General features: G+C 36.2%; 1 protein-coding gene across 1 annotated transcript in view; it reads right to left on the bottom strand.

Annotated features, from left to right (window-relative positions):
* Positions 1-10,571: 10,571 nt before the first annotated feature.
* The window catches only part of DUS2 (dihydrouridine synthase 2), a 29,049-nt gene continuing 14,931 nt past the window's right edge, over positions 10,572-24,689 (bottom strand). The window contains exons 7-15 of the mRNA XM_057430638.1: positions 24,316-24,381; positions 20,982-21,052; positions 20,450-20,536; positions 17,909-18,077; positions 16,807-16,928; positions 14,232-14,375; positions 13,006-13,093; positions 12,296-12,369; positions 10,572-11,057 (exon numbers count right to left, since the gene is read on the bottom strand). Coding sequence (XP_057286621.1) covers positions 10,820-11,057; positions 12,296-12,369; positions 13,006-13,093; positions 14,232-14,375; positions 16,807-16,928; positions 17,909-18,077; positions 20,450-20,536; positions 20,982-21,052; positions 24,316-24,381 — 1,059 coding nt within the window. The 3' untranslated portion in view covers positions 10,572-10,819. The remainder of the gene's footprint in view (positions 11,058-12,295; positions 12,370-13,005; positions 13,094-14,231; positions 14,376-16,806; positions 16,929-17,908; positions 18,078-20,449; positions 20,537-20,981; positions 21,053-24,315; positions 24,382-24,689) is intronic.

Raw genomic sequence — 24,689 nt, 5'->3', positions numbered from 1 at the left:
CTCTGGCTTCTCTCCTTCAGCCAGTTCGCAGTCCACCTCACTACCTGATCATCCAAGGCATTTACTTTTCTACAGATTCTTTCTAAAAAGATTCTACAGAATCTTTCTAAAGATTCTACATTTGACTCAATTACTTATCAGCTGCCATGATTCCTATTGTGGACTAGCAAGAAGCAATAAAATGTCTAGGGTTTAAAAGAGACAGTCTTCCTTACAATCACAATTTATGCTTAGAAATGGAAGATTTCCATCACAAACTCACATTGCTGTCATATGCACCAAAATCCATGGGTAGTCCATCAGAATTAGAACTGATTTACCATTAAAGCAGATGCTAGATAGCCAGACTATCCACCAACTTCTCCCACTGTGACTGAGAGTGTATGTACACTGTAGGTTTTTTTAGAGCTACAGCTCACACAGGCACAGCCAGCCTGGCTAGAAAGCAGCTGTATTAGCTGTTGCTAACAGAACCCTTGCAGCACTGAGTTCATTGCAGGGATGCATTATGTTCTAAAAAACTGAATAAATAGCTGAGAAGTTTAGCCAGCTCCAAGATCTGTTTTGGTCTGCTTATTCTGCCAGTAGTCAGTAATTTTAACTGGCATTTCAACAATACAACTTCAATTACACACAAATAACATTTGCCTTAGCTGCTCTCAGAAATCACAGAACTTGCAAAGCAAACCGTATCCCAATGTACAGTGTTGTTACTCAGAAGGGGTCTATCACCATGATTCTCACCATCTGTAGGGATAATTTAATGCAAAAAAATTACAACTCTGATTTGACTAATACGAACCCTGCCCGTGAACAAGATCTCCAAACGCAAAGGTTAAGCTGCCAGGAAGTTCTTTTCTGGGCCTGAAGCTTTGAGGCTGTGGCTGTGCTGACCTTTTGTAGGTGATGAATACTGACTTCAATAGTCCCTCTTTCCCCCCTCTTTCATCAAGGCACTCTCCATTCCCAGATACCCTATCTTGCCTAGGTGCCATGTTGCTGTTGCACTACACTAAGACTTGTGTGATCCCAGGGTGAATCAGATCAGGGAATTGATTCATCTGAAAAATAAAAGCAGCTGTAAGCAAGTGTCTATGCTGGCACAATAGACAAGGTAATGAACAATGGAGGTTACAACAAAAAGCAGGAATCAAGGACTTGGTTACTTGATTTGAACCCCAGACTATTATGTGAGCCTTGATAACATACAATGTCTCTATGATAACAGAGGAACTGTAACTGTAAAGGGATTAAATTATTGGTGAGTATGAACAGCTCAATGAAATAGCTCAGAATAAACATCAAATCAGCTTTCATAGCCCCTTACCTTAGCTACCTCTCCACACTTTTCAAGAAAGAGTGTCTAACATGTTTGAATGCTACAGTAGTTTACTTAGTAGCTTTGAGTGTTTCTGAGAACTGTGTGTTAACTTGTTTCAGGAATAATTATTCCCAAGAATATCCTGGCAACACACTTCAAGTACACTGTCATTCTAATACACTGATGAGACTCAAGCATAGGTAGCAACTTCCTCAACCAATGGTCATTTAATACCGCTTTCTGGCATTCTTCGGTTCACCTCCCACCTCAGTAGACATTTCACAAAAAATCTCCTGCAGTCCCTATGAAGTACTGGATACCAGTTCCTTCTTTTTAAGCACATAATATAAAAAAATTGAACAGAAAAGGGCTTGAGACAAAATTCCTTGCCTAAATAGCTTTTAAGTTTGCGAGAACTTAGGTCCAAAATACAAAATTTTAATCTAATTTACCCAGTATGTCACCATTTATAAGTAATTCAGTCTAAAGCTTTATAGTCAACTAGCAAAAGCTTGAAACAATGCTGACCTCCATATTAAATAATATCCTCTCAAGATCACATGCAAGAAAGTATGACGCTACTTTCCATATCTGTAGTGGATAGATCTGAATATGGGACATTATCCAGCACTCAGAACTGTATCTAAATCACCAGCACAAGCACTCAGGGAGATGGTAAATAATTTGACTCTGACATTAGTATCTCTTCCTGTAACCCCAGTTCCAGATCCCTCACTATTTTAACTTTCTTGAAACTGGTTCATCCAACAATATTCTTAGGCTGCTTTATATGAAGTTTTTCTTTCTCCCATGTCTTGTGATATGAGTCCACTCCAAGTCCCCCAGCTTCCTCCTCCTTTACTACATCCATCTTTGTCACAGAGAGCACAGAAAGCACAAAAATATATACTCCAGCCTCTTCTCTACTCTTGCAAAAAAATGGGTCAGTCAGCTTTGAGCTCCTCTTCACCTTTTCCACTCTTGGTATACACTGTATATCACATCTGCCTGCGTTTCATGTTTGTTCTCTTCATGGTAAATCCTTCGTAGTGGATGCTCCATATAGTCGGAACACTTGCCTATTTTGGCTTTGCTACACTATAGACAACGAAACTACATTCCATACAGACCTGAACTTCATCTCATAACATCAAGAAGCCCCAAACCCTGTGCATAATTTCTAGTGTTTTAAAACATAAAAGTAATGCTGGAGTCTATTTTTAGACATTGTGTTAAGTTTCACTCACTCTTGATTATCTGCATTTTTTTTCCTTTTGTGCAGTTATGTTTTGTTTATAGTTTAGAAATAGTGTGTTAGATCTCACATGATGACCTTTAAAATAAACCGAGCTTAACATCTTGATATCCACAATGGCGTGGGAGTCTAAAGATGTGGTTGAAGATACTTGTTTCTCGTTAGGAGGAAACTAATGACAGATCATGCCACTTCCTCACTTATCAAGGAAGATCCTCCTGGTGCTAGCTTTATGTTTAACTACAGCAGTTCACTGTGGGTGTATTTACAATATAGATACACAGGTTGCTGACAGAGCTCAGTACTCTATATTGTTCACTAATTGACTAATTATACAAATTAGTGGAATAAATTTGCTTTTATCTGCTACACAGAGGTTATGAATGGGTTACAAAAAGGTTGGAATGGGTTGCCCAGGGAAGTTGTGAATGATCCATCCCTGGCTGTGTTCAAGGCTGTGTTTGACAGAGCATTGGGTGACATGGTTTAGTGGGAGGTATCCCTGCCCATGGCAGGGAGGGTTGGAACTAGATGACCTTAAGGTCCTTTCCAACCTTAACTATTCTATGATCCTATGAATTTCTTCACAAAATACTGAGCAGTCAATAGATGGGAAGCATACTGGGTAGAATATGCCAGACCTTTCCCAGTTCCACTTCTTGAATTACAAAGAAGCATATGAGACAACTGAGCCCCCAGTCAGTCTGTATCTTCTTGTTGCATTAATTTCCATGCTAATTTGCACAGAAGTGTCAAAGAATGAATATTATTTCATTCTTTTAGGAGATCAGCGACATAATAGACAGTAACAGTGCAAACTCCAAGAAGCCTGTGTCACTGACCCCAAGTCTTGATCTGGAGATACTGTACTTCAAAGGGCAAAAAAATATTTTAACTTTTCTCTTCCTGCCCTGATGTTTGTGCCGAGGTTGTCAACAAGATGTTTCATGCTCAAGACTGGACTGTAACCAGCAGCTCGTTCCACTTCATTTAAAACATCCTTACTACCTGCACAGGTATTATCATGAGTGCAGGCAGTAGAGCAGACGGCTCCCTATCCAGTTGTGTTTTCCACCTTCACGATTCCGCTGAGGTATTCTTGCTACGCTGCTTTTCCAGCCAGTCTTTACATGTCAAGCAAGGCACTTCAGGTCCTGACTGACATTTGGTGGCACATTTGGTTGCGGCCAGCAAAGGTGGCGGCCACTCTCAGCTGTCTGCTCTGTCCCTGTGCTGGATGCCCCTGCTGAAGGGGTATGTGCATGATCTTGAGGACCTCAGTTAGAGCGTGAGGAAGTAACACAATAAAACCCAACACTGACATCAGTTTAATTGTGCACTACAGAAGTCAAGGAAAAAATATTTGTGCTGTTTAATGATCTCTATCTATAGAAGCAATTGTTCACAAGCAAAGATAGGAAGAAAACACACTTTCTTGTTATCCCAGCTAAATGCCTTCTCGAATGGAAGTCAACACTTGCACAATACTGTTCTAGTAACTCAGGTGTGACAGCTGAATCTCAAATTCATTTTACTTCACCCAGGGATGCAAAGAAAGACTTGCAACAGAAATTCTGTGAATAATAAGGTGGCTATTTATGTTCAGATAAAAAGACTCACCAGCTTGACATGCCTACTCTAAATATTGAGGTGGAAGAATGGTATTTACAAAAGCTAACTTTTACTTAGTAAGGCTAAGAAAGCAACTGAGCAGAAACTGACCATTTGAAAACCCTGTCTTCCCCATCCACACAGACCTAAGTGACAGAAGCCTCAGTAAGCTAAGATTAGCATTACAGATAACTACTCCAAATGCCAAGCTGTAGTGAAAATCAGTTTAAGTCACAGTTACAGAAAAGCTAACCAAACTTACTCATGCAAGAAGGAATACAATTAGCTGCTTTCTGTGAGTGCAGGATCCTAAAACTCTAATAATAAAAAAAAAACAAAACCAAACCATCAAAGCCACTAAGCTCCCTGACCCCCAGGAAACCAAGAAATGGAGTGTCACATCATACTAAACTGAGGAATATCCCCCCTATTTGCTGATTACTTTCATATTTGCAAACAAGACCTAGGTGAGAATTCTGGCCTTGGAACAGAAACATTTTCCACTGGCCTCAGGTACCCAGTTTGTAATATAATTAGAGGACTAGAATGTCCTAAACCAAGACACCTACTATGTTACCTCTCTTCTTCCCAGAGGGGAAGTTTTCATGGCTTGAGTATTAGGTTTGGTTTCCATAAACCCTGTAACATTTGTGAAGAACAGAGTTCAATTTTTGTACATGTGTTCACACAGAAACATCGCTGCTGTCTTGCTTTGTTGGGCTGTTAGGGCATCAGTGTGCATGCAGGGTTCTAAAGCACAGGGGAAGTGAGAGGAAGTGTGGGTGAAATGTTCTCTCTGACCAGGTGATCTGGTGAATTCACAGGCTGGGCTGAGGAGAAAATAACATGCATAATGGCAGCCAGGCAGTGATGGGTGAAGATGCGAGATTTTTTTTAACAGGATGAGGTTAGCTCTTCCTTTCATGGAAATACATCAACCCTTTCTGGAAAATCTTTTCATCTAAACTACTTTTATTTAAAATTAAGATGTATGAAAAGAAAAACTACAAAAAAAAAAACCAAGTGGGGGTGGAACAAACCTCTGTCTTCAGAATGTTTATCTATAAGAAATGAAATGGCAACTCTGTCTTCCGTCATACTTTGAGCTGTGTTTGCTTCCACAACTTGAGAGCATCACAGACCACTGTTTTAAATAAACGGTGTGTTACAAATTTTGTCTCCAACAAAGAATAGAGAATCACTCTACTGTGGGCAAGTTTAAATACTGAATAGAAGCAGAAAAAAAAGGGCAAATGCTGAACTAATACTATGTATAGAAAGATTTCAGTGACTAGTTCTCATTTTTTGGCTCCATTTATGCCTTCACCCCAGCATCACTGCCATTACAGTATAAGCACACATCTCAGGTCACTACTAGTGAGCAAATTACTACTGATTTTACTAGTCTACATTGGAACATTTGGCATGCCAATAAAACTTAATAAAACAAAAGATAATTTATTAAATATCTATTAATTCAGTATTCATAAGCCTAAGGGGTATAAATATTGTAAGTACTATTCCATGGTCAGACAGAGCAAAATATGAAAAGCTTGTATTAGCTGCAATAAGAGAATGTCACAGGGCAGCACGACAGTAAACTATAATTTCCATATCACCAACTCGGCAGGCAGGCATCATGGTCTAACTGTACGGTGATGTACTGGCTTAATCCTGCAGTCTCAATATTCCAGCTTTCTGAAATCGTATTATTCTGATGCCCCTATGGAATATCCACAAAGGATGTGGACATTGGATGTTTAACTTCTGGAAAAAAACAACAAACAACAATCAAACAAACAAAAACTCAAGCAAAACAACAAAACAAACAGTTGTATGTCAAACAGGGGAAATGCACTCTTCTACTGATGTGAAACTACCCCACATCAGTTTTAAAACTCTTAAGATCTCATGGGTTTTGTGGTTCATAGAGGTACCTCTACCCAGACATGTTTACTTGTCTTCTGGCTGGTGTCCAGGATTTGTCTGTATTTCAGTACAGTGAGAAGAAAACAATGACAATGGTTTCAGCTTGTAAATTGTTTCTTGTCTGGGACTTACACGAGTATGTAACTAAAGCAAATACACAGATGACCAGGAAATTTGCTTTGAATTTTGTAATGGTTCAGAGAGCTAGTGAAACAGTGAAGTATTCAGTGGCATTCACGTCTTTGCTGCCTGAAAAACCTGAATTCAGTAATTTCTTAAGTAAATAAGTGTGCAACAAATTAAATCACGTAAGTCACTGGGAAGTTTCTCAATGAAGTTTGAGCTATAAAAAAAAAAACAAAAATCAGGCTATAATCAAAGGGAGAATATTTTCCAATAGTTGGAATTAAAAAAAACCAAACAAAACCATCAAACTAACCAACAAATAAAACATTTAAAAATTCCAGCTCTTAGTTTTAACATCTTTGTAGCACCCGCTTTTATCAAACCACAATGAGGGAAATCATTTTATCAGTTGTTCAAGAAATTTAACATGAAGACTAATGACCAAATACTAACAATCCTTTCTAACAGCTGCACACAGGATGGACAGTGGCAAGTACAAAGGCATATGTGGCACATGCAGCATCCTAACAGTGCATCGATACTCTTACAACCCCACAGAAAACCTGATGAGGAAAGGTAAAATGTACGTACAGTTTTAAAACAGCTAAAAAGTACAGATTGAAGATCTGTACTCAAATCCAGTTCTGTCAGCCCTCCACAACAGAATACTAATCAAAAATCCATGTTCACAACTATAGATTATAGCCATTCTGGTTACAATCACCAAGCAATAATTTTTAAAAGTATTTAAACAGGAAGCTCATTTTTCATATCAAACACAGTGACATACTGAAGCATCAACAAATGTATGGAGACTGTCAAGGGAAAATAAATTAAAATCAGTGAAGCATCAGATTTGTACTACAGTCTTTTGTAGACTCTCACAAGAGGATCTCTCTCAGATAATGACTTCTAAAAATGGAAAACAGAGACCCTCTCACCATGCCAGGACAAGAGAAAAATATTTATTTATCTAGTGGATATTTAACAGACAGATTCACATTAACTTCCAGAACACAGTTTCATTCGAGAGCTAAGAGACCACCACAAAGGTTGAAGATCTTTTAAGCCTCCTCTCATAAAAAACACTGAGGTCAACGCTCCTTTGAGTAAAGATGAGTAGACTAGACTCCCTCTGGAGCTCATCAATTCTTCTCCTTAACTGACCTAGGCAATTGCTTTTTGACAATACAAGAGTGTCCTGGGCTCAGCAGTAGCAGTCATTTTTCTCCTTCCTGGTAGCTGGTGCAGCGCAGTGTTTTGACTTTCAGCTCGGGAAAGTCAAAAGCCTCCTCACCGAAAGCTTTGCATCTCACTTTTAATGTTTTTCATCAGCTTTGCCATCAAAAACTCTAAATAAAAGCTTCAAACATTAGCCTCCTGTACTGTGCTACAGACAGAAACTTACAGGCCATCTCATCAACATAGCTTCTGGACTTGGGAGTCCAAATATAAGCAGACTTCTGTTTAGTAAAGCAAAAGCTCTGAAATATGTTAAGCTTGTAGGTTTCCTTAAAGAAGTGGTGATAAAATGCTTCTGTGAATGAAGGCTTCTTTATAGCTAACAGCTGTTTTGGACTTCTTGCAATCTTGCCAGTTAACATCTTTGAAAAGCTTACCCTTTGCAGGTCATAATGAGTAAGTAAAAACCAAATCAAACCAAAAACCATCCCTCCTCCCCCAGCAACCCAAGGCATGCTTACTCTTTGAATCAGAGAGCAGCTGAGCTGACATGTGGTTCACTTGCCAGCTTTCTGAAATTGCAGTACTGGGGAACACTTTTAAGATTTTGATATTCAAACTCTGTATTTGTACCGCCAACATTTAACCTCACATTCCAGGGCAGGGCTGGGCGCAGAGCCTGGGACATTCCAAAAAGCATTCCAAAAAGCAAGGCCCCGGAGGTAGCCCCACAGTGAGCACATCCATGCTAGAGGGCTAGTAAAAAATATCTTTGCATTCCCATTCACATTTCTAATATGCAGAGCACATGTAGACTGCAAGGAGGACAATTTACCGTTCTCTCTATACCCATGGATTATACTTGGGAAGGTATTGTTTCTGCGGCATCAGTACAAAGAAACAAAATATAACTGATTTGTTTGCTTGCTGTAACCTTGTGACAGAAAAAAAACCACAGTTGCTTCACTGAGTTCCATAGGATTAATAGTGCAACGTTTTCACTAAGCAAATACTTAAAATAGCTTTGGTTAGAATTGACCAAGTATCATACATATTCACCACATTCAAATTAAAAAAAAAAAAAAAAAATCAAGATTTCTAAAGAGTGAGGCTAGATATCCTCCAAGCCAACTGTGGACTCAATTGCCACCCTATGCAAGAATGCAGAAGTGCAATGGCTGATCCTTAAATACTGCAGAAGTTAGATTTTTTTAGTTTTTTTTCTGAGGGTGAGAGGAGAAATCTGCCACCTTCTGTTTATGAAAGGTACAGCAAAAAAAGAACCACAGGAGGAACTCGTACAGAAGAGTCACCACTGTGGTTCGTTCTTTAACGTGAATAGAATAAGGAAAACACTGCTCACTGAAGTAATTACTTCAAAAGCAGTACTGAGAAGGGAATATACACAGTAAATGCAATTATCCTGTACAATCGATTACAACAAACCGAATGATTGAAGTAGGGTAATAACATATTAGTCGTAATAGAGGGAAGAGGAATGAAAGCATGCAACAGAAAGTCATTAAACCAAAACATTCTGACATGCTGACACACCTATATACAGTTGCAACTTATCTTTAGTTCTTTTTGAACCTGATCAAGGGTGTCCAACATGTTTCTAGCCATTTGCCATGATCTACAGCCCTGCTATATTTAGCCCTGAATGCCCATTCCAACAGAATGACAACTCATTCTCGTTTTCACATGCTCTGTTTGGCCTAGCTATGGCCATCCATAATTACAGCACAGACAAACTGAGAATGGCTTTTTCATATTCTATGATGCCTCCAAATAGTCCTGACAGAAACAAAATAACCAGATAGCACCTGCAATAGGAAAATGGCCACTTCTGAAATTTCTGATTAATACTGCAAATTCCTTTGCTGCTTCAGAGGAAAATTACAGCATTAAAGTTACATCAAATGTAAGTATCTTTAACTGCATTTTACTACAACATACAAAATCAACAAAACCCCCAATTTTAATTCTTCTTAGCCCATACAGATTCATAATAAATTACTCTTATCTAAACAGAAGACATTTTAAAGATGAATACATATCTGTTTAATTTCGTAAGTCTGAATATTATCTGGTGAGATGTTGTTCTTCCATTGAAAAGGAATGTTTTAACACTGGCACTATCACTTGAGGAAGAAGATTCAAATTTTGAAATAGGAAGACCATGAACTACCTCCAGATGAACTGTATTTTGTATGTTCTGTACATAAAATACTTTAGAGATCATGGTATGATAACCCTGACATTTTATTTTCAGACCAGAATTTATAATCTGAGGATCCCTCACCCTCCTGAGGGAACCTACATTACCGTCTCCATAAACCATTAATAACTGAAGTCCCTGAATTCTCTTTATCCATTAAGACATTCTTTTGGAGATTCAAAACTCTAATTTCAATCAGACAAGCTCAGTTACAGTGCCATGAAATCAGACTGGGTCTGTATCTTCTCTTGTCATATATCACATATTTACAGTTTACTTTAATAGGAAGTTGATGATGGCAAATTAAGAAGAAAACGTGCCTTTGATTAAGACTACCAGTATCACCAACAGCTAAATATTGAAGCGAACTAGGTCATACTTCAGGAACAAAACATACAACATAAGACCATAATTTGATACCCATTATTGCAAATAATATACATGTAGACATTTACTAGGAGATCAAGGGAACAAAAGTTCTCAAAGCACCTTCATTCAACAAATTCATGGCTACCAGGCTTGGCTTCAATTTCTTACTGGAAAGGCAGAACTGTAATACCCAAGACCAGGAAAAAATGGCTAACTCTAATGTAATATTTCCAAGGGTAAAATGTAGTAGAATTTATGAAAGAAGGTTATTTTCAAGCTTAAAGTTATCATTTTTAAGTCCTTGTCTCTGAAGGATGTTTTTCTTGATATATGATGGCTGTAAATAAAGCTTCCAAGACATGCATGAAATTCACTTGACAAAACCGTATCTATGTGACTACTGATATTTTCCTACATTAATTTTGCTGATAACTATATAGTTCCACAATGAATCCATCTACTTACAGATGATGTACTCATATATAATTTACCAAGAAACCAGAGATGACTTAAAAATAAAAAACAAGTAATAAGGACAAAATTGCTGTGACAATATCTGGTATTTTTAAAAAATTTATTATTTAGGATAATGTTCTCAATGTTCTTTAAAATCAAGCTGCTAATTTATTGTGTCTGAAAGGCACCATAGAGACTATGAGTGTTGAACAGTAAACATCTCATTGGCATTTTTCACAACTGGAGAATTTATTTGTCTCCAAGAAAATCCAAATGAAATGTAAAGAGCAAGATATATAAACAGGAGCTAATTTGCAGCTGCCCAAGTGTGAAACCACTATTTTTCATGCTATTGTGGCATCTTGGGCACATCCCTGTCAGAACTTTCTTCAATAAAATTAGCTTTCTTATGGGAAGGCTCAGCAATATCTTCTCCATGGTCTCTGTTATTCAAGTGCTCCTGGTCTTCCCTCTTGCGTTTGTTAATCAGGTGATTTTCTCCCTCACACAGCTTTCCCTCTGGGACACCCAATGTTCTCAGACAGACAATAGCTGCAGCCTGTTCTGCTAGTTTCTTTGACTTGTCCCTGAAGAGCAAAGCAGACAAAGCACAGGTAAAAGTAGAAATTGAAGCCACTACACTGCCAAGAGACAACCCATTATCTGTCTCTGATGCAACATTGTAAAATAAACAGCATCTGCAGTCATGTCATAGCAGAAGAACAAAATTGGTTAGTTCCAGAAATTGAGTCCTGCTAGGTGTCAATGTTGATGCACCACTCCTGATGTAATACTCCTAGAAAATGTGTTTCTATCAGAACCTGTGTCTCAAACTCTCATTTCAAAGGTATGAAGTCAACATGTGTTTGGCTGAAGTGACTGCAATCCTCGGAAAGTTTATTTTTACAAATATGATTACTATACAAATAACTGAGTTTTGAAAGATAATTTTCTTGAAATAGTCAGGTCCAAATATAAACTCTAGTAAGTCTACAAGTTCAGTGACCCTGACACAAGCAGGAACTCTTCCATAATAATAAAAGTTCTGTCATTTCTGAGGACTACAGATTACACATTTGTGAAATTCAGTATTCAAAAACATTTTCTTCTCAAAGTTTTGTATCAGATGAGCTTCCTGAAGTCTCTGAATCAGAATGCTGCAAGCACCAGTAACTCTTGTGTGCATTTGTCCTCTTTAAAATGTTCAATGCTGAGCTCTAGCTTTGTAGTTAAATCAAGATCAACACAGGTGGCAAACTCCTGAAGTCAACTCCAGTCAACTCCAACAGATGACTGCGTAAAATACTGTCACAACTTCAGAGTAGCCCTGGTTGAAACTGTTGATTAACTGTGATCTCTGAGAAGCCACTAAACTGCTCCGCACTTCACTGCGTATAGACACTTAATCCTGACTTGTTATTGAGACTGGAACTGCTGTAGTGGCTGAAGACATATACCTCCACCAACGTTCCCTTCTCCCTCCCTTGATTTAGCTTCTGACCTCTTCACAGACACTGAACCACATCACCTATTTGCACCCCTTCCAATACAATTTGTGGAGTAATGTATTAAAATCTGTATTAAAATGAATTAAGATCTGTAATGGTTTACTTAATTATACTAACGTTTACTTCCTCTTGGCACAGACAATTCTCAGAAATTTTTAATCCTTTCTCTCTCACAGAGGTAGCTTTATAAGGTAGCTTTTAGCTGACTTCTGTCTAAGCCAAGTGCGATAAAATTCAGTACATTTTCATTGCAAGTTTTATGCAAAAATTCAGAAACAATTACAACAGAGCTGAAAACACCATTAAGAATTGCTTACCAGAGAGTTGATCTGTACTTTTGCTCAGCTACTGTCACTACTGAACAGAATAATCTATCCAGTGGTCTTTGAACCTGGAATAAAAAGGAGAATTAAAAGGGAGTGGGCTGTCAAAAAATAGCAATGTCACTCACAGAGCAAACAACATTAAGTCCCTTGTTATTGTTTACACCACAATCAAGTGACACCTTTAAAAATATTGTAAATTACACCACAAGTTTAAACTTGCGTATTTAAGTCTAAAAGATATAAAGAAATTGGCCAAACTGCAAAAATTGCTTAAAAAACACCCAAAACAAATAATATCCCATCTAACAAAGCAGTTGCTCCTGTTGCGTATAGTTCCTACCTGTAACAGCATGCAACAACAGAGAAAACATTCTGAATCCAAATGCTTTACTTCACAGAGGAAGTAAAAGTCAGTCATGGCCTCCCATGTAATGACCTGTAGTTAAAGCAATTTCTTTCACATGTGAATTAAAACTAGACTGAAGGTCTGACTTTATGATTTTTATTTTCTAATGAAATGAGCTGTTATTTCCATATTTCAATACACATATTCCATGATGATGTGTATTACCATTTCTGAAGCTGCTTACTCAAGAGCTATGCCAGAATGGGAAGCAGAATTTCTCACTAGAGTTCTAAAATAGTGAATTTAATAGACAAGGCAGAGGAAAAGGTCTGAAAGGGTTTCTTCATTAACTCACAGTTTCATAAACAGGCTGAGGATGCTTTTCTTTCCTACACCATTCCAGAAGATACATTTTTGGAGTAATCTGTGGTGGATATTCTCGCCTAGACAGAAAATTTTGTGGTCAACAAGTGTGCAGAATTCTATTTTAAAACAAATCATGCTGCTTATTTTATTACCAGTTATTCTTTGTGGTTTAATTTTACAGCTCAAACTATGAGAAAAATTTTGCTTTCTTATTAGATAAGTCTATTAGAAAAATAGTATGTCTAACATAACATCTAAAATAGTATCTAAACTTTTCTATTAATTCTTTCCAAATATTCACATCCTGTAGCAACACAACTAGAGAAAAAATATGTCCCAGAAAGGAGATTCTAACTAAACATATGACACAGAATAAAGATACAGTTTGACATTGCTTATTATAAGCAGTGAGATAAGATTAAACACTAGAAAAAAGAAAAGAAGCTGCTTCTGACAGCAAATTTATCAAATAAATTAAGTTAGGAAAGGTAGGCATTGATTCAGATACTGATATGGAATTACAGCCTCTTGTACTTGGCAGGAAAAAAAAAGAAATACTGTAAAGCCACTGTATTCAGTGAGTCAGGCAGCATTTTATAGCATACTCGAGCTATTTGACAGACTTAATAGCAAACATAGCAAAAATAGCAAACACAGATATAACATGGAAAGCAACAGCAATTCTATAAACTTCACAGATTATAATCCAAGGTTACTTAGAGTAATATTGTTTATAACATCATGAATTAGTTTTTCAATGAATTCCTTATGACTGGAACATGTTTATAAGACTGCAGATGAGCAGATAAGTTTTTTGCTTAGAAAAGAGTACCCTGAAACTTGTGCAGACCTTTTTCTACAACAGGTATCATGTTTTAGTCAAACTTCACTAAAAATAACTGTATATCTTTGTATACTCACATTCTTCTACGTACAGATGTTTGATTTTTTTTTTAAACCACTTAGCATTTTTAATAAGTTACCTGAGAGAATTAAGCAGTTTCAGAAACCCTGGAGCTAAAGAACGTCTTACAACAGCACAGGAAAAGTGGTGATGCTAGTGGTTATGTAATGATGTACACAAATTGCTTCACAAAAATTCCCTCAGTAAGCTCTGATACGCAAACTATTACTTAACAAAAAAAGCTATAAGACACTGAAATTCAGTTTTATGTACACATGCAAGATAGTGAAAAATTTAATTTGCGTTCTTACTTGTCAAATCTAACAGCCATTTTTATTACATCTGGATCTTCCAGATGGTCATCTTCATCTTGGGTCTCAGTTTCTGAAGATGTTTTCTTTGCTTCAAAAATAGCTGTTGATTTTTCATAAAAGTCAGCCATTTCAAAGGCTTCACTATTCAAACAGAATTCCTTTGTATTAGAGATCAGCTTGCAAATTTTTGTATCACATTATGATAGAGAAAAATACAGAAATGAATTGTATTTAAGTAGAGTATGTATGTACAGAGAATCACATGGAAGTGTGGCTATATTCTGCACAGTGACATCTTATTGTTTCCTCCTCCAATTCCTATCAGATAATTTTGAGCCACAAGTAGAAAAAGAACATTCTCATTTCCAGCACTGTATATTCTATTTGTAGCCTGAAAGTCCAGGCAGAATCAATCAGAAATACAGGCCCTGCAATGTTCAGTTTATTAGCTAAATTAATAACTTGCAGGTGAATTAATCAAAACAGAACATCTTCGAGTGACTCAACTACATAAGGGCAGTATGAGGAAAAAATAGGAAATTGGTTCTCCTTCCAATTTTAGTATTTAAAAATACTATAAGAAATAAACACATCCAAGTATCTCAAAATCTATGTTTTTCTAACTTCAAAGGATTATTCACAAGCCCAAATACAAGGGAACAAGCAACCAGGATTTGGGTCAAAGGCAAGAGCCTCAAATCTTTTTAAATTTCAGATCCATGGCAGGCTGCATCTACTTTGAAAAACTGAGACTATTCATTTTCTACAGGTGGTAACAACAATAAAACCTGCAGTATAATAAAACTTACTTTCCAGCTGCTATAAGAATGCTCATTGGTATACAGCTGCTCAATGACAAAATGAATTCTGAGCACAAACCCATCTCCAGTGTTCCAAAGTGGAAAAGCAATGAAGCTGAATAGTACTTACTGATGCTTCTAAGATTAGACAATTTATCATGTACTGTTACATATTTTTTTTTGTCTGAAATGCAGCAGCCTGTTCTCTTGCATTCAGTACTGAGGCTAAAATCACAAATGGGTGTAACACCGCATCACCACCAAAAACTTCTACACTAGACCTCTGTTCAGTGTTCATGTCTATAAACTGCGACTCTGCTAATTACCTGTTTAAAGGGTTGACTTTTACTTTACAATTTATTTTCTTTGCATACTATGCAATACCATTCATTCTGTAGAAAACACTACCACCCTTTTGGATAAGATTTTTTTGAAGTTGTAGAAGATTGTTTCAGTTTCAAGCTATACTATACCTCTTTTCTAAACAGTTGGAAAACAATAAGCAAAATGGATAGTATGGTACTATACTAAAAATTGTTCAATTATTTACATTGTAAAAGTGAAAAGCAACTTCCAAAGGTTAAATGTTGCTCATGGATTCCACTGTTCCTTTACAAATAATGAAGGCTAGCTCCTCGTATATATAAAACACAAATTCCCTTCATTGTGTTGCAACGCAATAATCATGAACAGCAGTGTTTATAGAGAGCCAAAACTGGTAAATCACAATAAACTGGCAAAAGGATTGCAGGCATTTCCATTCATTTTGAACAAGGACAGAATTCTTGTTAGGGTTTGCTAGAAAACAAGAACTCCACTTGCAAAATATTTCAAGCTTTCAACATTTCTGTCCGTTTTCGTACACGTAAGACAACAAACAGTTTCAAACTGTTTATTTTATTAAAAAAAAAAAAAGAGAGACTCTCTTCCCTCCCATTCCATCAGAAGGATAATTATAGCACACAACATGGTATGACACATGCAATCTCAGACCTTTATTTTGTTCAGTTTGGAATGGGCCAAAACCTGAATGCCCCTCCATTCTGCGTGAATTCTTTAATCACGTTTATTTTATGGTTTCTCTTAATACTTTTCCTTCTTTCTTTTCTCTTTTTTTTCTCTCCGAGAAATTTCATCCAGACTGTTTCATATGTCCAGGATGAAAAGATTCACTAAAGCTACTATATTTCCTCCAAAAGGTTGTCATTATTCATTAGGATATTTCAGGTGTGAAAAGCAGCACAAAAGAAATACATCTAAGTGACATATAGGTGACCTATATACATTGGTTTCAGTTTATCTCTAAATGTTTATTTTAAAAGAACACCCTGTCATATACATTCCAGTAACATTAAAAAAAACAACATGGAAAAGTTAAAACAAATAAATATCCCTAGAAGAAGACAAGCTCCACACTACTGAGGCTCCAGACTAACACTAGAGAATGCTGAAACTTTTCTTAATCAGTTAATGCAAATATTGTAGAAATATCCGCTCAGTGAAGCACCACTTAAATTGGCACGTTGAGTACAAAAACATAAGGCTTAAAGCTATAAAACCTGATCATGGAAAAAAGCCTAGCAAAGTTTATTGTATTTTAACCTAGAAAGTTTATTGCACATCTCACTAACTGGACTTTTTTTTGTTTGGTTTATTTTGTTTTTTGCAACTTCTTCTGAAAGTGTGAGATACCAAACAATACTAGAGACAGAGAAGTGCAAGTCTGACAGACAGTACAACTTCTGCTTCCTGTTTCTGAAGTACTTGCTTACCAGATCTCCTGTGTGGACTGCGCAGCATGCAGCTTCTTACCCTGAGTAGTTTCCAACTGTTCCCTTAACATCTGACACAAACAGTACTTTGTGTTGGTATAGTGATTATCATACCTCACTGCCTGAAGGAGAGAGACAATGTATATAAAAACATACCAAACAAATTTATCTTATATAATGCTCATTTCTCTTGGTAACTTTAAAAATTGTTTTTGAAAGAGAAACCAGCAACATACTGAAGACTACTCCTGAATGTGAGTATAATCTGATTATTCTGGCATGCTTTCATGAACCAAAGTTCAACTTACTCATATACTTAAGAAGAAAGAGTTGACCAGTGTACGTACCGACTAGCAATGTTGTGATTTTTGGTAACTAGTTAATGGCAATTCAAATTTATAAAACCGCAAAATTTCGAATTGATGGCATGATCAAAGTCACAGATTTCTGATAAATTTCATATTGTTACTAAAATTTTGAATGATAGATAAAGCTTTCTATAACAGATGACTCAGTGAATGGAACTGTACTACTACCATAAAATCATAGAATAGTTAGGGTTGGGAAGGACCTTAAGATAATCCATAGCATTACTTTATTGGCAAATCATTGCCTTTGCTTTCCTGATGTTAAAAATTCTTGACAGTTATTTGTGAAAAGCAGTTATTTTCTAAAATTTAATCTAGCAGCAACTCAGTACTTCATATTCCATCACTTTTCTGTTTGATATTATTTGCACAACTCTAACATCAAGAGAGTTCTCCTACATGTCATTAGCTTTACATTCCCAGACATTTTTAGATAGCCATGTAAGCCTTATAAATATTCTCAAGAAACTAGGGCTAAAAAGCATGATACATAAGAAAAGAATTATCCAGAAAGACTGTCTTCTGAATACAGATTTCTGAACACTTTTTTTCTTAACAAAATACAGCAGAGGAGGCAGTGGCTGATTTGCAAGACTCATGTCATATGCAGTATGTTAAAATATCCCCAGAGCCTAAGGCTTTGGAGTTAAGAGGAGATAAGACAGAAGAGTAAGAGTTTGATTAATAAATCTAACCAATGCTAACTACAAGTAAGATTTTCCAAAAAAACATACATATTTGATGTAATTTTGCATTACGTCCTTCAAAGGAACAAACCCCTCTTTCCTGAAGATGGATGGGTTCCACATGGCAGCACGAGCTATCATTACTGATGAGGCAGCTGTTGCTTTCTGGAAGGTCTCAATATCCATATATTCTTTGATGAAGTCATGAGATCCTCCACTGAAAATTAAGATCATTGTTATAATCATGTTTTATTTAGTTTTCATCAAGTTTCATTTGCTACTATTTCTACTTTAACACAGCCTTGTACTTCCATGTGATACTACGTTATTTATGGTGGCAGAGTCTACTTAGGATATAATCTCAAATTTAAGAGAACAAACATGTCTGACAGCTTTATTAGCAATAGCTCACTAAAATACCGATTTTATACAGTATTTTTCATTATCTTCATGCTTCTCTTGAAAGTAGAAGACTTTTTATGAGGAAAGAACAGTTTGCGTTTTACACAAATTGTGTTTCACACACTTTTAATATTTAAGGCTCACAAAGAATCATTTCCATATTGTAGATTATAATGATACCTTGTTACTGCCAGTTCTGTAACCTTCAAGTTCATATTAACTGTGTCGGATACTAAGAACGAGTATGGGCAGCATCATTCTGTTTCACTCTAGAACTAATATATGGAGAGTAACTACAAGTAATATGTCTGGATCAATCATGGGGCACTTTAATGTTAACAGAAGGTTACACTGCTTCTACTGTACTGCCTTTGCTTTCAAGTCAGAAAGTCAGATGTGTTAGAAAGCAAAAAGAACACTTAAACCATTTCTTCTTTCTTTTAATGTTTCCTGCCACTATATCTTTTAAATGTAAAAGTTGGACTTTTGAACTATGAAGTAGGATCTTTATTCCTTCAAAAGCAGAAACACTGGCAAACTCAAAACAAAAACTATATAATGATAAATTACTTTCAAACCAGACATTCATGATGTGAAGACAGAACGAGCATGTTCCCTACACTAATGAAAGATTATTCCATTAACAGAGTAATATTCTAGAAATCACAGAATCAATTCAAACTTCTTGTCTTTTTCTAGGATCAATCTACTTTTATTCATTCCTGTGTATTTCCTGACCAAGCTTGAGGCACAAATGGTTGAAATTCTCAAAACACCAGACAAATACCAGCAGGGACCAAATACCATGGATTATGTTTATTTAATAAGCAAGATTCCAAGCTGCATGCTTACATTTCTTTAGAAAGGGAAAAGTTTCACTAAGTAGATTTAAAATAAAGTTCATATTCTTTTCAAAGAAATCATTAAAAAAATAGAATTGTTAAGGTTAGTTCATCATGTTGGGGCACTTCCAAAGAAGTAAACTGATACAAAGATTAATTAGAAGCAATTTATCAAAAGCAGACCTCTGATACTTTTTCATCTTACTTGCACACTTCATCACAGAATGTACTCAAACAGAGCTGACATTTCTCTAATAAAGTCTAATAAGAAAAAGTTGTTAGCCTTATCTAAAGTCTAATAAGAAAAAATTGTTAGCCTTATCTACCCAGGCAAAGGATTCATGGCAATGTACAATGTGAATTTTTCTTACTCTTTTAATTCCATATTGTTTAAAAAATTATTCTGAAAACTAGAAAGGGGGCGAACCACCTTTGTCCTTTGTCCAGTATAGAAACAGGCCTTCTGATACTAAAACCTGTAACTTTTGAAGGGCTTTCTACAGAGAAATGTAACAGGAAAACAGTTCTCAGATTCTTGATCCAAGTACATAGTTTGCAGAGATGCAGCTTTTCAATGAAAACTCAAGGTCAGTGAAGAGAGAACTTCAGTTAAGGATGCTGCTTTTCTGGCCAAGGATATCCTACTGCCACTTGTAAAGAGGTCAAACTTCTGAAGATGTTGGTCAGGTAGATCAGATACATTCTGATACAGCTTGATACTTTTCATTACCTCTGCTTCCAAAATCACTCTTAAAACTCACCTGTTTATAGCTAAACTTTTCTAAGACTAAGTTACTTATTTTACTGTTACATTGTTACTGAAGAACCTATTGATATAAGCAGAGATTCAGTGGAATCACGTCCATATGTCTGGCGACTAAGAAGGTCTTAGGGAAAATGTAAGGCCACAGGGTATAACACTGGATTTGAGCAGTGGGACAGGTGATCTCTGATATGCAAGTGCCCAAGATACACAGCGACAGTTACAGAATCGTAGAATTATAGAATAGTTAGGGCTGGAAAGGACCTTAAGATCATTTTATATATAACCAGTCGCTGCACAGGGCTTAAAAACACAGAGAATCTAAGTGCTGGATGCAACCAGGATAGACTGTGACACAGAAAAGTAATACTTTTTGAAGAACATATGAGATTTTTAAACCAAAAACTGAGGTATGGTGATATTTTGTAAGGCCAACTTTTGTCATTGCTATCTCTGTTCAGATCTGACCCCTGGTAGAAAGTAACCTTAGATTAGCCCTATGTGAGAGACTTTATCCTGCATTTGCAAATCTTAAGTTAGGTACAGGCATTTGGCAGTAATGAACTCATCAGTCAAACTTACTTTGCTATTACTGGAATGGAGACTGCTTCAGAAATGGCTTTGATCACATCACAGCGGACAGGGTGCTGAGGCCTCTCCTCTTTCTTCCTTTCCAACAAACAAAAGAAAGACAAGACCAAAGATTTCCTGTGGAATTTGTGGATATCTGAACCACAGCAGACTAAGGATTATTGAGACATACTTATTTCTGCTTTTTTACTTTATATATATATTTATTTTTTAACACAAAATTATTTTATGTCAAATGCATTTGAAAACATTGTTATTGTAATTCCATAGCCACATAAGCAGCATTTTTAGATACAGAGGATGAAAGATAATTTTAGTTTGTTTTGGTCTTTGAAAAAAAAACTTAAGAAAAATAGCAGCAAGCAGTTCAGTTGCCTAATTACAGGCCTGATTTTCTACAATGCAGATTTCATTAAATCAGAAACATAATTACATGTAGGGTATACTCTAGTCAGATCTTATTGCGCTACATTCATCAGCAAACTAAAAAAATTAAACTCTCTCTTTCCTAAAATGGATTTACCTTCCATGGACTGCAATGGCTGCAACACCAGTTTTCTCTATTCTCTTTACCAGATTCACAGTATCCTCCACCTGAGGGATAAGAGAGAATGACATGATTTTAATTCAAAGAAAAAGGAATAACTACCATGTGACCGCTGTAGAAATGAATGTTGAAAGACTTTTACCAGAGGGCTATGATTCCTGTATTCAGCAGTAAGACCCCAAGTGCATAATCTCTTATCCTCAAGCAAAGTACTAAGTATGGCAAAAATAACAAACCATTTTCAATACTTCCTTGAAACTACAGATTACAAACTTTCTCAAACCAGGCAACACAGTATTTTGTAATAAGAGAATATTGTCCCAACAGGTTTTTAGACTGTCATTTGAAAATGACCCAAAACATGTAATTAGAAAGTCCTATCTAATGAGTACTCTGTAAATTATAATTAAATGCATCTTGATAAGAGGATCCCTTCTGAAATCAATGTAACACATGTAATCACACATTCATAAATATTCCTCTCACACGTGTCTTAAAAATGTTAACTAGTATCTAAAACATTCCAGTGATATTCATACATGACCAGTGAATCAAAAGACAGAGGGGAAAAAGGAGAAAATCACAGTGTACCTTCAAAGAGTTAAGATGCTGTTAAAAGGCAGAAAGAAATCTGACACAACGCTTGATTAGCCTGCCTTATGCAGCCTTGTGGAAAAGGATAAAATAAAAGAGATGAGGCAAATTTTCTTTTCAAAAGCTGGAGAATGATCTGTGGCTTATCACAAACTCATCACATTCAGACTAAGAAACGCAACGTCTTCCACCTGGCACGGACGGAATGACAGCAGCTCACCTGCTGTTCTGATAAACGACGTTATGTGAAAGCAGGCTGAAACAAAAATGAAAAGGCTCTAGGATAGCTGTAGAATATAAAGTGGAGATGTGCCAGTTCTCTCATTTAGTACCTTCAGAATCAAAACTAACTTAGACAGCTACTGATTCTTTTGACACAGGCTTCATTTATTCATTTTATCGTTTTAAGAGCACATGTAAATGACTTTTGGACAATAGCTAGCTCAGTTACAGCTCATCCATCTGCAGAAATACTTATCCAGGTCATATGCAATCATGGTATCTAGGCAGGTAATTAAATACAGAATTGCAAAATAACCAGTCATTAAAAGAGAAGGCACATTGTCTCCTGGAGATTTAAAAATATAGGGAATTCAACTGGAGAAAAAAAAAAAATCAGTAAGAAAGCTACATCAGCTGTAAAAAGAGAAAATCACCACTATATTTTCACTCTATGTTCTTAATTAAATTCTAGCAAAATACTGACAAAACAATATGCAACAGCTTTAGCAATATAACAGTCTTACCATAATTTCTTAGAAATGAATGACTGTACCCAAGAATTGCCAGAAAAAAATAATTCTAATTGCAATGAAGGTGCTGTTCCTGAGAAGGAAGATTTTGAACCTCCTTGTATAAGCTAGCAACTTCAGTACTTCAATCCATCAAAGATTTTCTAAAAAGGCTGCAGAAGTTGTTTCTAATTCGGGTGTAATTGCAAAATTTCCACGCAGTGTAGAATACAAGTAGTTTATAAAGTACAGACATTGTTAATTTGAATGTTGGAATTTGGATAAGTAACACCACAGTCGTCTTCTCTGGAGTTTAAACTTCAAGCAGATTGAAGAAACTCAAAGTTCATTGCACTCTTCTTATGTACACATTATGCTCAGTCAATTCCACGCTTGTCAGCCATCTTCTAAAATGAGTGCATTTTTCCTTTTTATTTTCATTTAGTGCTTATCCACCAGCAAAAGCTTTGGGATTAACAGGTTACAATTAACAGGACTAAAATACTTCTTTAACAGAAGTATCCACATTTGGAGTTCAATGGAATAAAAACGTGTACATATCTAATGTTTAGTATTTTCTTGACTTTTTAGAAAGGAGAAACAAAGTTTTGTGCCTGATGTGAGTAGCCAGAAATGGCACCTGGAAGTAAGGGGAAAATTACCAAACAGAAGAAAATATCTTCTGAAAAATATTGGAAGAGAAAATGCCTGCCAGCCGGAAAACCATTAGCCTGGGAACTAGGCCTGTGAACCCAAAGCATCCCTGGTAAGTGCAGCTCTGGTACTGAACACATCCTGAGACACCATCAGTAAGTGTAAACCTAAGGAACCATATCAGCAACTTATCATCTGAAAAAGTAAAAAATAGTCTAGAAAAAGGGAAAAACATCCTGAGAAAGAAACAATATGTAATTGTCATTGGCTGTTCAAACTGCAAGAGCAGAAAAAGTCTGGGAAAAAAAATTATCTGAAAGAACAGAAAACAATTATCTATTGGCTGCCCCAGGTGAAAAACAGGAATTAACAGCATCTACTAGCTGCTCAAAGGGTGGCGTTCTATGCCCTCTTGTGTTTCTAGGTCATGAAAATTATTTCATTTTTATCCAAAAATAGTGCCTCTCTGACAAGTTCCCATGCTGGACATACTTTTCCTAAACAGGTTAAAGTCTTCACGTAAATTTTCTATGAGATCTCTGACTTGTGCCAAGGATGCCTGGCTGACTCCAAACTCCATGACACAGAAAATCTTTGGAGTGAGTCTCTGTTATTTTATTGGTCCCTATCCAGGCCTACTTTTGGAGTCGGTTCAGTTTGTCTTCCTACTCCTGGGATGGTTGGGTTCCCTTCTGGGATCACTTTTTCCTTCTGTCTGGGACGGTGTGGTTTCCTTCTGAGATCTGTCTAATGCACCTCATAGCAGACTTATACCATGAACATACATATGTATATGCATAAAGAATTATATCAGATCTGCTGTTGTATTATTGATAAAGTTGCTTCACTACTGGTAAGTTCATACTAACCTATAATAGTATATGCACACTCGTTTCTGTTACCAATTGTTGCTATAACTGATTGCTGCCATATTAATCATTGCTGTCATATTATTATTTATTTCTGCTAATAATGTGTAATAGCTTGAGATAGATATACTTGTATCTTGCTTTATTTAGCATATTTACTGTGGTGGTTTTTGTGCTATTTGTTGTAATTTAATAAAGTTGAAGAATTCAGAGGCTAAAAGTTTCTGAGTCCTTGTGTACCATGGAATCCAAGAAACCCACCATCATGGTATCTATACACCCAAAAGACAGATAACCTTTCAGGTCATGACAGCATCCCAAAGAGAAATTATAATTCCAAGTGCTATTTTACAATAGCAGGTCTAAAATGCCAGTATATTAGAATACTGTACATCTTAATTCATTTTTCAATCACAGAAATAAGCAACAACTACACACTTTAGCATAACAATTTGTTCTTACTGAGGGCAAAATGCGGATTTTGCAGGTTACTGGTTTACAAATTCCTTTAACAAGGGTAGTCAGTATCTGGAAAAAGGAAAAGAAAGAAAAACATGATCACAACAGTGACATTAATAAAGCTCTCCTGCTTTCTCTCTTGAAGATACAAAGAAATAAGCACAATGTAATAGTAGTTAGTGTTCCTCTATTTCTCTCTTGAAGATACAAAGAAATTAGAACAATGTAACACTAGTTAGTGCTCCTCTATGAAGAATCTTACATGCTAGACAGATACATGCAGTCAATTAAGTATATCATTTTATCTGATTAATATACAAACCTATTTCTAGTCCAGATAATTTTTATTTCCAATATTTTTTTATTTTAATTGGATT

The sequence above is a fragment of the Pezoporus wallicus genome, unplaced genomic scaffold (assembly GCF_028554395.1).
Source record: "Pezoporus wallicus isolate ANWC-B61680 ecotype Strahan unplaced genomic scaffold, APGP_CSIRO_Pwel_v1 contig_8518, whole genome shotgun sequence".
Classification (NCBI taxonomy): domain Eukaryota; kingdom Metazoa; phylum Chordata; class Aves; order Psittaciformes; family Psittacidae; genus Pezoporus; species Pezoporus wallicus.
Note: the sequence above shows the minus strand (reverse complement) of the source record. Positions and strands in the feature narration are given on the sequence as shown.